This window comes from Heterodontus francisci, unplaced genomic scaffold (genome assembly GCF_036365525.1).
Source record: "Heterodontus francisci isolate sHetFra1 unplaced genomic scaffold, sHetFra1.hap1 HAP1_SCAFFOLD_93, whole genome shotgun sequence".
NCBI classification, from domain to species: Eukaryota; Metazoa; Chordata; class Chondrichthyes; order Heterodontiformes; family Heterodontidae; genus Heterodontus; species Heterodontus francisci.
In genome coordinates, this window is record NW_027140438.1 from 5,182,368 (window position 1) to 5,196,467 (window position 14,100).

The window sequence follows — 14,100 nt, forward strand, 5'->3', positions numbered from 1 at the left end:
ATCCGAAGTGATTGTGACAAATATAAACGATTCCACCTCCTCTTTCTTGACTTGTCTCAAATTTTTATATGATTGATCATGAAATACTTGTCCAATTCCTCCCCATTAACACACGGCTGGGTGGGACTGCACTCAGCTGGTTCTAGTATTATCTGTACAGTCATGGTCAGAAAGTTGCCAGCAATGGTTTCTCTTCCTGCTTCTGCAAAGTCACCTATAGTGTCACCAGAGGATCGATCCTTTGACACTTCATTACTCATTTACATGCTGCCTTTCAGCGATATCCGCAAACAAAGCCTCAGTTTCCACATGTATCTCACTGTATCCAACTCTACCTCACATTCAACACTCTTGAGCCCTCCAATGCCTGTACACTGTGAGAATTCCAGGCTGACATTCAGTACTGCATCAGCAGAAAATTCCTGCAACTCAGTATTGAAAAGATAGAAACCATCAGTCCCCATCGCATGTTTCCTTGCTGCCAACTCCATTTCTCGCCATGCCAACTGTCTGTCACTCAGCCAGACAGCTTGTAATCTTGGTGTTATATTTGACCCCAGGGTGATCCTCCTATCAAATCTCCATATCCTCATTAACACTGTCTATTTTCACCTCCATGACATCACCCGCATTTGCCCTTATCTCGTCTTGTCGATAGCGTTGTTCCCTCCAGACTCGATGATGCTAATGCAATCCTGGCTGGCTTCACTAGTTACAACCTCTGTAAGCTCCGCTGTCTCGACCATTTGCCACTCAGGCATCTGCCCTCTGCCCACTGACCTACTTTGCCCAGCAACGAGAGGTTTTAAAATTCTCATCCTTGTTTTCAAATCCCTTCCTGGCCTCACAGCTCCTGTCTTTGCAATCGGCTCCAGACTGGCAGCTCCCAGTTCTGGCTTCTTGAGCATTCCTGGTTTTAATTGTGCACCATTGGCGGCCGTGCCTTTATTTGCGAAGGTCACATGCTCTAGAATTACTTGCTTAAATATCTCTGCCTGTCAACCAGTCTTTCCTGCTTTAAGACGTTCCATAAAAACTAACTCTTTGACTTAGCTTTTGGTCATCTGACCTAATATATTTTTCGGTGCTCTGTGTTAAAATGTCTTTGATATCACTCCTGTATCGCCCCTTGGGATGTTTCATTACGTTAATGGCGCTAGATAAATGCAAGTCACTTGTAATTGAAGATGAGGGAAATAGGAGATGGCAGTAAATGTCTGACCAAGATAACAAATTAGGGTAACATACATGGACAAGGAACAGATACAGTTATATAACATGAGTATAAATTAACTGTGAATCGTGTGAGTGATTGCCTGTTTAACACCGTACACAGCATTCAAAACATAAAAGGGGAACTGGAGACCAGAACTTGTCAAAGCCAGATGTAATAGCATATCTGAAACATTGCCGTTCTTTACATTCTATGTAAGAAGTAAGTGTAAACAGATATTCTGTTGTATAGTTTTATTTACCTGTCACAGGTGCTTTTCACGTTCATTTTTTGAGCTGGTGATGGTAAAATCAGTTGTATTGAGTGATGATGTGAATGTCTATTGAAAGTATAATCCTCATGTACTGTTATCCAACAGACCACGTGCAGTTAAGGCTGTCTGACGGTGGAAGCCCATGTACTGGCCGAGTGGAGATTTATTACAATGGGACTTGGGGCTCAGTTTGTGATGATTCCTGGGATCTGGCGGACGCTGACGTGGTTTGCAAACAGCTGGGTTGTGGAAAGGCATTGGACCTGGCACTTCCTGCATCTTGTGGACCAGGCTCAGGGCCAGTTTGGTTGGATGAACTGACGTGTTCTGGTAACGAATCATTTCTCTGGGAATGTCCCTCAGCATCGTGGGGTCACCACGACTGTTCTCATAAAGAAGATGTGAGGATCATGTGTTCAGGTGAAGGTGCTTCCATGTGCCCATTTTCCGTAGTGTTGTGCACGCGGTTTCACAGGGAAGATATGGCTTCGAATTGCATATAATGGACAGCACGGAATCTGGCCATTCGGACTAACTGGTCAATGTGGTGTTTACGTTGCCCACGAGTATCACCCCACATCATTGCACCTAACCCTCTTTGCATATCCTCCTGCTTCTTTCTGCCTCATGTACCTGTATAGCTTTACCATAAAGGCATCAGTGCAAATCACCTCAGCAATTGCATGTGTTCGGAATTCAAAATTCAAACCACTCCCTAGGTAAAAAAACAAACAAATTCTCCTGAATTTCCTATTAGATTTATTCGTGATTATCCTATATTTATGATCACTAACTTCGGTCTCTGTCACTTTCGAAGTGATTAGTGCCTCTGTATCCCGAGATCTCTTTGCTGATCGACATCATTTTGACTCTTATTTTGCAAGAAGTACGTGGTCTCTTTATTCTTCCTGTCAACACTGAGCACCTTAGACTTATCTCTATTCAACTTATTTGGCAATTGTATGCCCATTCGGCCCGTTTATTAACGTATTCCCGTATTTTGTCTCTGTCTTTCTTAGTGTTAACTATATCCCCAAATTGCTGTCATCTTAAATTTTGAAATTAAGTCTCCCTTGTCTAAATCCAAATCGCTCATGTAAATGTTGAGCAGTAGTGATCCCAGCCCTGTGGAACACCACTTCCCAACTTCCACCATTCTGGGTTAGCACATTGTACCCGGACGGTGTGCTTTGTAGCTGGTTTCCTATCATTCTTCCACTGATCTCTTGACTTCACAGGCTCTGACCTCAGTCATGATCCTTGTCAGAGGCCTTCTGAAAAAAAAACATGCATATTACATCGACTGCATTATCCCTGTTATCTTTCTGTAACTTCTTCAAAGAATTCAATAACGTTGTTTGTCTTTTCTGTTGTGAAATCCGTGTTGATTATTCTTTATTACTTTATGGGCTGTCAGTGTTTTTCTATCGCTTTTCTGAAATAATTACTGGAAATCAGTGAACACAACCGGTGCAGCATGTGTTGAGCTGTGCAGTATGAACATACAACGAGTTATCAATCTAACTATCTGGATATTTCTTGTGTCATTGACAGAGCACAAAGAGCTGCGGCTGGTGAATGGGAAGCATCGCTGTGAGGGGAGAGTGGAAGTGTTCTACAATGGCACCTGGGGAACAGTGTGCTCGGAGAGACTTGATGGACCTGATGCAGAAGTGATCTGTAAACAATTACAGTGCGGTCCTCTCAGTTCGATTGATTATTATGCTCAGTCATTCGGAGAAGGATCCGGACCCATTTGGCTCGATGGGATGGAATGTATTTCACACGAATCGTTCCTTTGGCAATGTCAAACAGAACCGTGGGGTAAACACAACTGTGAACACAGGGAGGATGCTGGTGTTGTTTGTTCAGGTAACACAACAAACCTCTAAATGTGCGAGTGTCATTTCAAACATTGGTGTGTGATACAGTCAGCATGTTTCTCTTCTCAACAGAAGCAAAAGTAACTGAGGAGCAGCCCCACAGATCAAAGGACTGCATTCGAGAATATGATTGTAAACGTGGGCTTTCACCAGGTGCTACTTCCTCTTTATTATACCAACTATCTGACATGTACTACTTTCTTATACTACATCAATAATAACCATTGATTCTCTTTGCCAGATTCTGGACATTGGTTGCGCCTGTTTGGAGGTAACACCAACTGCTCCGGGAGAGTTGAGATATTGTGCAATAACAGCTGGGGCACGGTGTGTGATGATTCCTGGGATCTGGCCGATGCCAATGTTGTCTGCAGACAGCTGGATTGTGGTCACGCTCTTTTGGCCCCAGGAGGAGCTACTTTTTCCCAGGGTGACGGTGTTATCTGGCTGGATGAGGTGAAATGCACTGGAAGCGAATCGTCTCTGGCCGACTGTCCTTCTTCATCGCTGGCTCAGTCTGACTGTGATCACAAGGAAGATGCCAGTGTGATTTGTTCCGGTGAGGGTGGCAGGGTTTGGAGAGTGGGGTTAGGGTGCCTTGTTTTGTTAAATTGACTCATTAGTTCGGAAATTAAGAACAATTTTTATCGTTTAAATGGAAAGTGCTGAAATCCTCCTGAACGTTTTGTACAATATATTCCACAGGACTCGATGTGCCTCCGATTGTTTACCCGTCCTCATCTGCAGGTACTTACCATTATTAGTATTCCAGCTAGCGTTCGGGTTTGTATTAGTTGAATTGGTACTTTTGTCATTTCCTCAAGATACTATAAGCATGTGCTCACTGACTGGAAAAAAATTTTCCTCACCGCATATTTCAAATGGTCCGGTTGAAAATCCGCTAATCCCAGTTTCTGACTGTACCTGAACTGTCCTGTACTGATCAGAAACATGGGGGCACTGTCTCTGTAATTTAGATTGGCTCACACTTTCCTCTGGTGCAATGTGCACCACACATACTGGGGAATGTTCAGCCCAACTCATTGCCCGGAAGCAGTGGATCTAATTATTAAATACTTATATAAATATTTTATCATGCAAGACGGACTGTGTCTGTATTAAAGCTTTCTTGTTGTCATCAAGAACAGGGATATAAAACAACTTCCATCCTAATTGCGGTCTGCTTCGGAGTCCTGCTAATCTGTGTGTTCATCTCGCTGATGGTGGTTATACAGAAAAAGTCAATCAGAAGAGGTGAGGCTCATATCTTACCGCGGATCCAACACAAAATCCCAGATATTGTGTCACATACTGCCAAACTTCTCGTTCATTGCAGCTTTCTATGGACCGTCAAGTGGCCTTGTTAGAAACACATTGTAATTTTTTTTGCTGGTTTTCTCAATTCAACGTGCTCGCAATTAGTGAAAGGTGACATTTAAACTGGAGAGTAATTTCAAGTGTCCACATTCACTGTGAGAGTTCATCACATAATACATGAAACTCTGGAAGAATTTACTTATTGTAACAATGGATCAGGAAATTTGATTGGAATTTCTGGGCTGTGCATTCAGCTATTTATTTGACTGTTAAATCTTCCTTCATCCATTGGGTATCAATTCCAGCCCTTCAGATTCTGGCTCTGGGCATCCAATCTCGAGCTGTCTAACCGGGTCTGCCTGTTATTTTGACAAATGAAATTTGTATAGGACCTTCTGCATTCACCAGCGGTGATTCTACATTCCAAAACAACGCTTCCACTCATATTTCACCCAACTAACACACTCCTGATTTATTATAAGAAATGGGCCTCTTAATAAAAAACACTTTCCATAATAACATAGAGTTCTTATAGAAATAGCTCTCTCTCTTACTCAGAAAGATTTGAAAGCTCGGACAGCTTCGGCCTGTTATCTCTGCCGAGGACCCGACTAGAACAGGCTCTGAAACAAGACAGTCCAAAAGCTGATACGATCAAGCTTTCTAACCTCACTAGACTGGCAGTAGTTTACAAACGAACACAAGCAGCAGATCAGGTCATCGAGTCATAGAGTAATAGAGTTATACAGCACAGAAACTAGCCCTTCAGCCCATTGTGCATGTGCCGGCCATCAAGCACTTATCTATTCTATTCCCATTTTCCAGCACTCGGCCCTTAGCCTTGTATGCTATGGTGTTTCGCGTGCTCATCTAAACACCTTAAATGTTGTGAGGGTTCCTGCCTCCACCATCTCTTCAGGCAGTGTGTTCCAGACTCCACATCCTCTGGGTGAATATTTTTTTTCCTCAAATCCCCACTAAACTTCCTGCCCCTTATGTTAAATCCATGTCCCCAGTCAACTGACCCCTCTGCTAAAGGAAAACGTTTCTTCCTATCTATCCTATCAATGCCCTTCGTAATTTAGTAAAGTTCAATCAGGGCTCCCCTCAGCCTTCTCTGCGCTCAAGAATACAACCCTAGCCTATCCAGTCTCTCTACAGAACTGAAATGCTCCAGCCCAGGCAACAGCCTGGTGAATCTCCTCAGCATCCTCTCCCGTGCAATCACATCAATCCAATCGTGTGGTGCCCAGAACTGTACACAGTACTCCAGCTGTGGCCTAACTAGCATTTCATGGAGCTCCATCATAGTCTTCCTGCTCTTATATGCTATGCCTCGGCTAATAAAGGCAAGTATCCCATATGTCCTTCCTCACCACCTTATCTCCCTGTGCTTCTGCCTTCAGTGATCTATGAACAAGTCCACCAAGGTCCCACTGACCTTCTGGACTCCCTAGTGTCCTACCATCCATTGTATATTCCCTTGCCTTGAATGTCCTCCCAAAATGCATCACCTCACACTTCTCAGGATTAAATTCCATTTGCTCGGACCCCATCCATCTTACCAGCACATCTATTTCGTCCTGTAATATAAGGCGTTCCTCCTCACTGTCTACGACATCAGCAATTTTCGTGTTATCTGCAAACTTACTGATCATACCTCCTGTATTTACATCTAAAGGTACAGTGCAAACAGCAAGAGTCTCAGCATCGATTCCTGTAGTACACCACTGGTCACTGGCTTCCACTCGCAAAAACAACTTTTGACCACCACCCTCTGCCTCCTGCCACTAGGCCAATTTTGCATCCACTTTGTCAAATTGCTCTGGATCCCATGGTCTCTTATCTTCAAAAAGGAAACAGTGAGAGCTCAGAGCCAGCATGTTCCCCTAACCTTGAAGAGTAGGACCAACAAGTCCAGGAGACCCTGGATGTCAAGGGATTTAGAGGATTGGATAAGGAACAAAAAGGAGTTTAATGGCAGAATCAGTGAGCTGAAAACAGTGGAGGCCCTAGAGGAGCATAGGAAGTGTAGGGGGTATTTAAAAAAGTAATTAGAAGAGCGAAGAGGGGACATGCAAAAACACTGGGGGAGCAAGATGAAGGACAATCCCAAGTCTTTTTGAAGTATATTCAGGGCAAGAGGATAAGATTACCACCGATTAGTGGCCATCAGTGTGTGGAGTCGGAGGATGTAGATTAGGCTTTAAATGATTATTTTTCATCTGTATTCACCATGGAGACGACCCATGTAGGTGTAGAGATCAGGGAATGGGATTGTGATATACTTGAACAAATTATCATTGAAAGGTAGGAAGTATTAGCTGTTTTAGTTGGCTTAAAATGGATAAATCCCCAGACCCAGATGAGATGTGACCCAGGCTGCTATGTGAGATAAGGGAGGAGATAGCAGGGGCTTTGCCACACATTTTCAAATCCTCTCTGGTACAGGAGATGTATCAGAGGACTGAAGGACAGTGAATGTGGTACCATTATTCAAGAAGGGTAGCAGGGATAAACCAGGTAATTACAGGCAGATGAATCTAACATCAGTGGTAGGGAAAGTATTGGGAAAAATTCAGAAGAACAGGATTAATCTCCACTTGGAGAGGCAGGCATTAATCGGGGATAGTAGCATGGCTTTGTCAGGGGAGATCGTTTCTGACAAACTTGATTGAACTTTTCCTCAGTGAACACATTTGTCCCCAGTCTGCTGCAGGTGAACATATGAGTATGTAGAAAAATAGACACAAAGACATATACACAAATACGGACAATAAAACTACTCCGCATTCACAATACCTGGCTTTATCTCTTTACTATCACAATCTCTGCCATTTTGGAAGTGTTCGCAGATAATTTACTGTTAAACGCTCATGGGTTGCAACTAAACTTTAATCTCCCCACCATCCACCTGACAGGTTCTGTCACTAGCGGCAAGGGTTCACTGGCTGGTTTGTACCAAGCAATTTATGAAGAGATTGGGAATATTCCACCTGGCAAGGATTCCTATCAGATCCGGCGTTCAGGTCTGTATTTTATATTTCATACCGAATTTTCACTAGACAAATACCCCATTTTAATAGTCAGGTTACTGACTGAACACTGTCAGAAATCTGCTCACTATCACCATGTGAAGGAGCCCTGTCACAGTGCGAGTGTGTCTTTCTGTGTGTATAGTAAGATGAGCAATGGGTTTGGGAAGATTCCCACCCGCCGCTAATGCTGAAAGAACGTGATTTCTATTTGTTTATAACTATCATGTCATTTCATTCCATTTAAACTAGACCATAAATAATCACTGCTCTCAGAAGGAGATAGTCACATTGACTCAGATTTTATTTTTCTAGGTGACTGGAATTCTGGATCAGAAACACTTTCCCATCGGGAATTCCTTACCTGAAATCGGTGGTTTGCACCAAGAAACTTATTCTAACACCTTGTATTCTGAAGTTTAACATGAAATCTACAAATTCTGCTTCATGATACTGGGGCAGCAACACCACCATACCGATATAAGTTCTGTCCTGAACTATATTTGCAGGGCGATTTAACCATTGAGATAAATTACTCAGTTTACAACAAAACACACAAAGACAATTTCCCTGGCAGCTAAGATAACGGAGAATCATAAAAGATTCGAGAAGTATATTAAGAGTATAAGCGTAACTAGGGAGTGAGTCGGTCCCCTTAAGGATCACTGTGGGAATCGATGTGTGGAGACATGGGAAATGGGCGCGGTCTTAAATGAATACTTTAGTTTGTATTTACCGTGCAGAAGGTTATGGAAGCTAGTGAGTTCAAGGGAGAGAACAGATATCCTGGAGCATATCAACATTACAAAGGAGGAGGTGTTGGCGGTTTTGAAGCGCATTAAGGTGGATAAATCTCCAGGGCCTGACCAGGTGTATCCTAGGATGCTATAGGAAGCAAAGGAGGAGATTGCTGGGGCACTGGCAGATATTTTTATGTCATTGTTAGCCACAGGTGAGGTATCGGAAGACTGGAGGATGGCTAACGTTGTGCCGTTATTTAAGAAGGGAAGCAGGGATAAGCCAGCGAACTACAGGCTGGTGAGCCTTACATCATTGGTGGGATTCTGAGAGACAGGATTTACAAGCATTTGGAAAGGCAAGGTTTGATTAGGGATAGTCAGCATGGCTTTGTGCGTGGGAAATCATGTCTCACGTATTTGATTGAGGTTTTTGAGGAGGTGACCAAGAGGATTGACGAGGGCAGGGTGGTGGACGATATCTACATGGACTTTGGCAAGGCCTTTGACAAGGTCCTGCATGGTAGGTTGCTCCTAAAGGTTCAAACACATGGGATCCAGGGAGAGGTAGCCAATTGGATACAATATTGGCATAATGATAGGAGGCAGAGGGTAGTGGTGGAGGGTTGTTTTTCAGATCAGAGGCCGGTTACAACAGGATGTAGATCAACTGGAAAAGTGGGCAAGGGATTGGCAAATTGAATTTAACGCAGACAAGTGCGAAGTGATGCATTTTGGGAAGTTAAACCAGGGCAGGACATATACAGTGAATGGCAGGGCCGTGGGAGTGTTGCTGAGCAGAAAGACCTTGGGGTGCAAGTACATAGTTCCCTGAAAGTGGCAACACAGGTAGACAGGGTGGTGAAGAAGGCATATGGCATGCTTGCCTTCATTGGCCGAGCCATTGAGTACAAGATGTGGGACGTCATGTTTCAGTGGTACATAGCGTTGGTTCGGCCGCACTAGGTGTACTGTGTGCAGTTCTGGTCGCCAGACTACAGGAAAGATGTGATTAAGCTGGAGAGGGTGCAGAAAAGATTCACAAGGATGTTAGCTGGTTTGGAGGACTTGAGTTAGAAAGAGAGATTGGATAGGCTGGGTCTGTTTTCCCTGGACGAAGGAGGCTGAGAAGGGACATGATAGAGGTATGTTAAATTATGAGACGTATAGATAGGATAGTTAGCCAGAGTCTGTTTCCCATGTTAAGGGTGACTAAAACTAGACGGCATAGATTTAAGGTGAGAGGGAGGAGGTTTAAAGGGGATCAAAGGGGTAAATGTTTCACACAAAGAATAGTGGGTATCTGGAATTAGCTGCCTGAGGAGATGGTGGAGACAGGAAAAGTAGCAACATTTAAGAGGCATCTGGACAGGTACTTGAATGAGCAATGCATGTAGGGATATGGAATTAATGCAGGAAGGTGGGATTAGTATAGATATTCGTTATGGTCGACATGGACGCGATGGGCCGAAGGGCCTGTTTCTATGCTGTACGATTCTATGACTTTCAGAACAAATCCGTTATTAGCCTCCTTGCACTCTTTTCTGCCCCATTATCCGGGGTGGGGTTTAGTTTTGGAGCCAACATCGGCCATTTGAGACTCTAAAATGGAAAGAGATGGGGACAGGGTGGAGGGATTCTGTATTAAGAAACTGTGCTAACTGACTATTTTTTCACTGTTGTTTCTGCGCTGATGTCTGAAATCTGAAGGACCAGCTGTACTGTGTATTGTTTTAACTGCTCGCTGTGTGAGCCAACATTATTGGTCCATCCCAAGATGCTCCTGAACCACTGCAGTCCCTGTGATGAATGTTCCACAATCGTGTCAGATACAAAGTCCCAGTACATTGTCATCAGATGATGACGGTTTATTGTTATTTGCTCGAACGTCCCACTCAATCTCTCCAATAACCATCCATGTTTGTGTTTAACAGTTACTGATTCCATTCAGTCCCTCAATCAGATTGAATATTACACCAGTCACAGTTTGGGTGACACGGATCCTGGATCAGAAAATTCTGAAGGGAACTCCTCCAGTATTCAGGGTGGGTACATTTTTACTTGTTATCATCAGGCTTTTTAATCCATCACGCTGTCTGCTATCTAAAATTAATAATGAAATATATCAGAACTTACTCGCTGTAAAATGATGCTGCTGAAGACATGGAGATTTGCTGATTGATTTTAGTTTTAAAAAATGTAGAAATAATTTGGATTTCTACAAAATCATCCCGATTCCACCCAGTAGTATAATGGAATTAAACTTTCAGTTCATGATGTTTTCTGGCACTGTTGTCTGGGCAGTGAAATGTGAAATTTGTGTGCATTTTGGATAGGTGATTCAACGGGATACATGTGACTTTAATACGGAGGGCAGAATTTTATTACACATTGGCTGCAGATTGGGAGGGAAATTGCCACTGGATAGCGGTGCAAAGGAAGCTCGACATCTTTACACTGTTAGGTGATATTCCCAGAGTCGGCAGAGCTGGTGGGTGGAGGCTGCACTATAAGGCTCTGGGCAGATAACTGAGCCTATAAAACAGGAAATTCATGGCAATTTTCCGAACTATTCACAAATTAGTGAAAGGCCGGCAACAACAACAGCTTTCAGAGACTCGCCATCTACACGGAGGCGGAAGCTCAGAGGAAGGTCAGTTTTGGCTGTGAAAAGCATTGTGGCACTGGAGGGAGGGCGAGAGATACTGAATCACGTTATTGGCAATCTGGAGGCTGACCGATCTTGGCGATCACAACAGAAGTATTCAGGATGAGCATCCTCTCCGACTTGCAACATATGTATGCAAAGTGAAAAGAGTGGAGGCATTGAGAAATGAGTGCAACAATTTACAATAGATGTCATCCACTCCTGTTTTGAGGTCTCCCATTGTGGAGGAGCATCAGAGATGGAGAGAACTGTAGTCCGCGAGATTTGGGCTGCAGCACCCAGAGAGGGACAAGGATCATGACGCTGGAAGAGAGGGTGGGCGAGCAGGTCTCACAGTAGCACGCAAGCAGCTTCTTGAGTGCAGAAGATGCGACCCATCAGAGAGGGTTTACCATCAGAGTCTCTGCTTCCTGCAAATGTCAGAACAGCAGTGTCACTGAAGATTGTGCCTCTCCAGGGAGGCGGTCACTGAGATGTGCACTATGATGGAGGAGGATCTGAACCAATGAGTGGGGGCACCCCTTCCCCAAATATATTTTCATCTTTTCTGACATTTGAGGCCGTCAGCTTAATGTTAGGCACTGCACTCACCTTGCCATACTACATCAGGGCATTGATCCTGTTTCTGCACTGAAACCTCTTACATGGGACCACGTCACGGCTGGTTACCTCCTGCTCAATCTCCTGCCATGCCGCCGCCCTCCCCACCTGCCTAGCTGGCCTCCTCCTCCCGTCCCGATGAAAAAGCGCTTCCCTCCTTGCCCTTTCTGTCTGAAGGAACACTTCCATGGAGGCATGCGAAAACCTGGGCGCCACCCTTGCTCTGGCTGCTGCCATCTGCCAAACATGCAGGTTGCCAGTCTCCCAACCAATGTCCTACTTTGCCGTTCCTTTCAGTCGATTGCAGGCTGCATTTTAAACATAGCATGAGCGATGACTTACCTGTCGTGACACGACAAGTTCCCACCATTCGCCAGCCTCTAATCTCACTGTAGTTGAAGATCACAGTCTACCCTGGCCGGCCCGTGTATACTGACGTCTAATAATATAATTCTAAGCATTCAGTGTTACCATTTATTTTCAGTGAAAATCATTATTTCCTCTCAGGTCTGGTTCCCGCTGATTATGATGACGTTGATATTGGAGCCATTGACACTCAGGATGGGCACTTTTTGCTGGGCAGTGGTCCTGATGATCTCTTCACACTGACAAGTGCCGGCGGTGATCTCTCCACTCTTGGTGAGTTAAACTCCCACAGTCACCAGCTGATCCATTTTATCTGCTATCACCCAGCGGTAAAAAAAACAACGCGGTGAATGGAGCTGGAAAACATTCAGAGGCCACCAAATTCCAGTCCCCTCTACGTTATTGACACATATATAGATAACCCGCACTGAACCCGCTTTCAGTCCAGTCATTAATCCATAATCTTTGTCTCCACAGTATACAGCTCTCAAACCCGAACTGATCCCGCTTCCAGTCCAATCATTAATCCATCATCTTTCTCTCTCCAGTATACACCTCTCAGACCCGCACCGTTCCCGCTTTCAGTCCAATCATTAATGCATAATTTTTCCCTCCACAGCATACAGCTCTCAGACCCGCACTGATACCGCTTTGCTGGTTCCCTCCAGTCCTGAAAACAATGAGGATGTTCACTGTGACACGTTCACAATAGCAGACATTCCACTAACAATGGGCAGTGACTGTGTGGTTCAACATCTTACATCTCCATCACACCGGTAAGATGAATGCTTTATTATTTGTTCCATGTATTTGTGCTGACACGGCAGTCCCGGCTGTTTCCGATATTAATATGATAATTAATGGTGTTTTCAATGGTCAGTGATTCCAAAGTATCAGAAGAGAACATTTTCTGTACTTACTAAAGATATAGGAGGCTTATTGAAGCAGAAATATTCTGAGGAGATCAGATACGGTATTTGATGTATTTGTTGGACGGGTAACATTGCTGTAAATCTCTCAAGTCGTTTTTGTTGTCTTTTCAGGTAAAAGTCAGCCTCAAATCCTGTGAATGATGTCTGGAGGCGAATCTGTGTTAAATCTGAGGGAATGGCATGAATTTTTCCAACAGTGTGAACATGATGAATGTGCTTTGCTTTACTATATAAACATCACTTTATTTTAATTAACTATCATTTTACTTTGTGTTGAAATAACTAGATTTGGCTTTTCTCCATATTTTGTTTGAAGGTGTGTGTTTTCTGTTTAATTAAAATACACAACAGAATTGATATCGGATCATTTCTCTGTCTATACAAATAGTGAGATATATTACTCCACATTTAATTACCAGCACTGTTACAGAGATGAAAATCATTGCTGATTAATAAAGAGTTTATGTAATGTTCGTTTTGTAACCGATTCACTTTTCCATAGCCTGTTAAAAAAAGGTTCAGAACACGTCAGGTGACAAATAAATTGTCTGTCTCTTTAATCTGCATTTATTGTATCTGCTTCCTCCATCGCCATCTACTCGATGTGGACAAATTACTGCAGTTTATAATGTAAGTGCTGATGTACAATAGGAATAACCTTAAAAATAATTTTTAAAAGCATTTATTCAATGTTGCAGTTGGAATTTGTGCCTTTGTCAATATCAAAAACTCTTTTATGTTTCAAGTGCTAAATAAACACCAATTCCTAGATACAATACAATGTTCTTTCACTGTGCTACACTCTCCCAGAGGATGGCGTCAGAGTAGGAGAATCTGGTCAGAAATCCATGCGTTTTTGCCGTCAATTTTAAACATTTCAGTGAGTTATCAGCAGAGCGCAATTGTTACTCTGTCGGGAGAGCAGCAACACCAGAAAATTGTGATTTTTCTGACTCGTTGGCTTACTGAAATACCCGTATCCACCAGCAGACGAAGACCATCATTTGAATTGAAAACGAATCATGCTGGAAATACTTAACAGCTAAGATATCATCTGTGGCGAGAGCTTTGAATG

General features: G+C 43.4%; 1 protein-coding gene across 1 annotated transcript; it reads left to right on the plus strand.

Moving 5' to 3' along the window:
- Positions 1–1,606: 1,606 nt before the first annotated feature.
- LOC137359807 (uncharacterized) lies at positions 1,607–13,733 on the plus strand (the record flags this gene model as incomplete). The annotated part of the gene is made up of 9 exons (XM_068025505.1): positions 1,607–1,907; positions 3,042–3,304; positions 4,519–4,624; positions 5,246–5,403; positions 6,544–6,718; positions 10,394–10,504; positions 12,235–12,366; positions 12,713–12,869; positions 13,137–13,733. Coding segments are annotated over 9 exons (1,407 nt in total), but the record flags the coding sequence as incomplete, so codon positions are not given.
- Between the last annotated feature and the right edge of the window lie 367 nt (positions 13,734–14,100).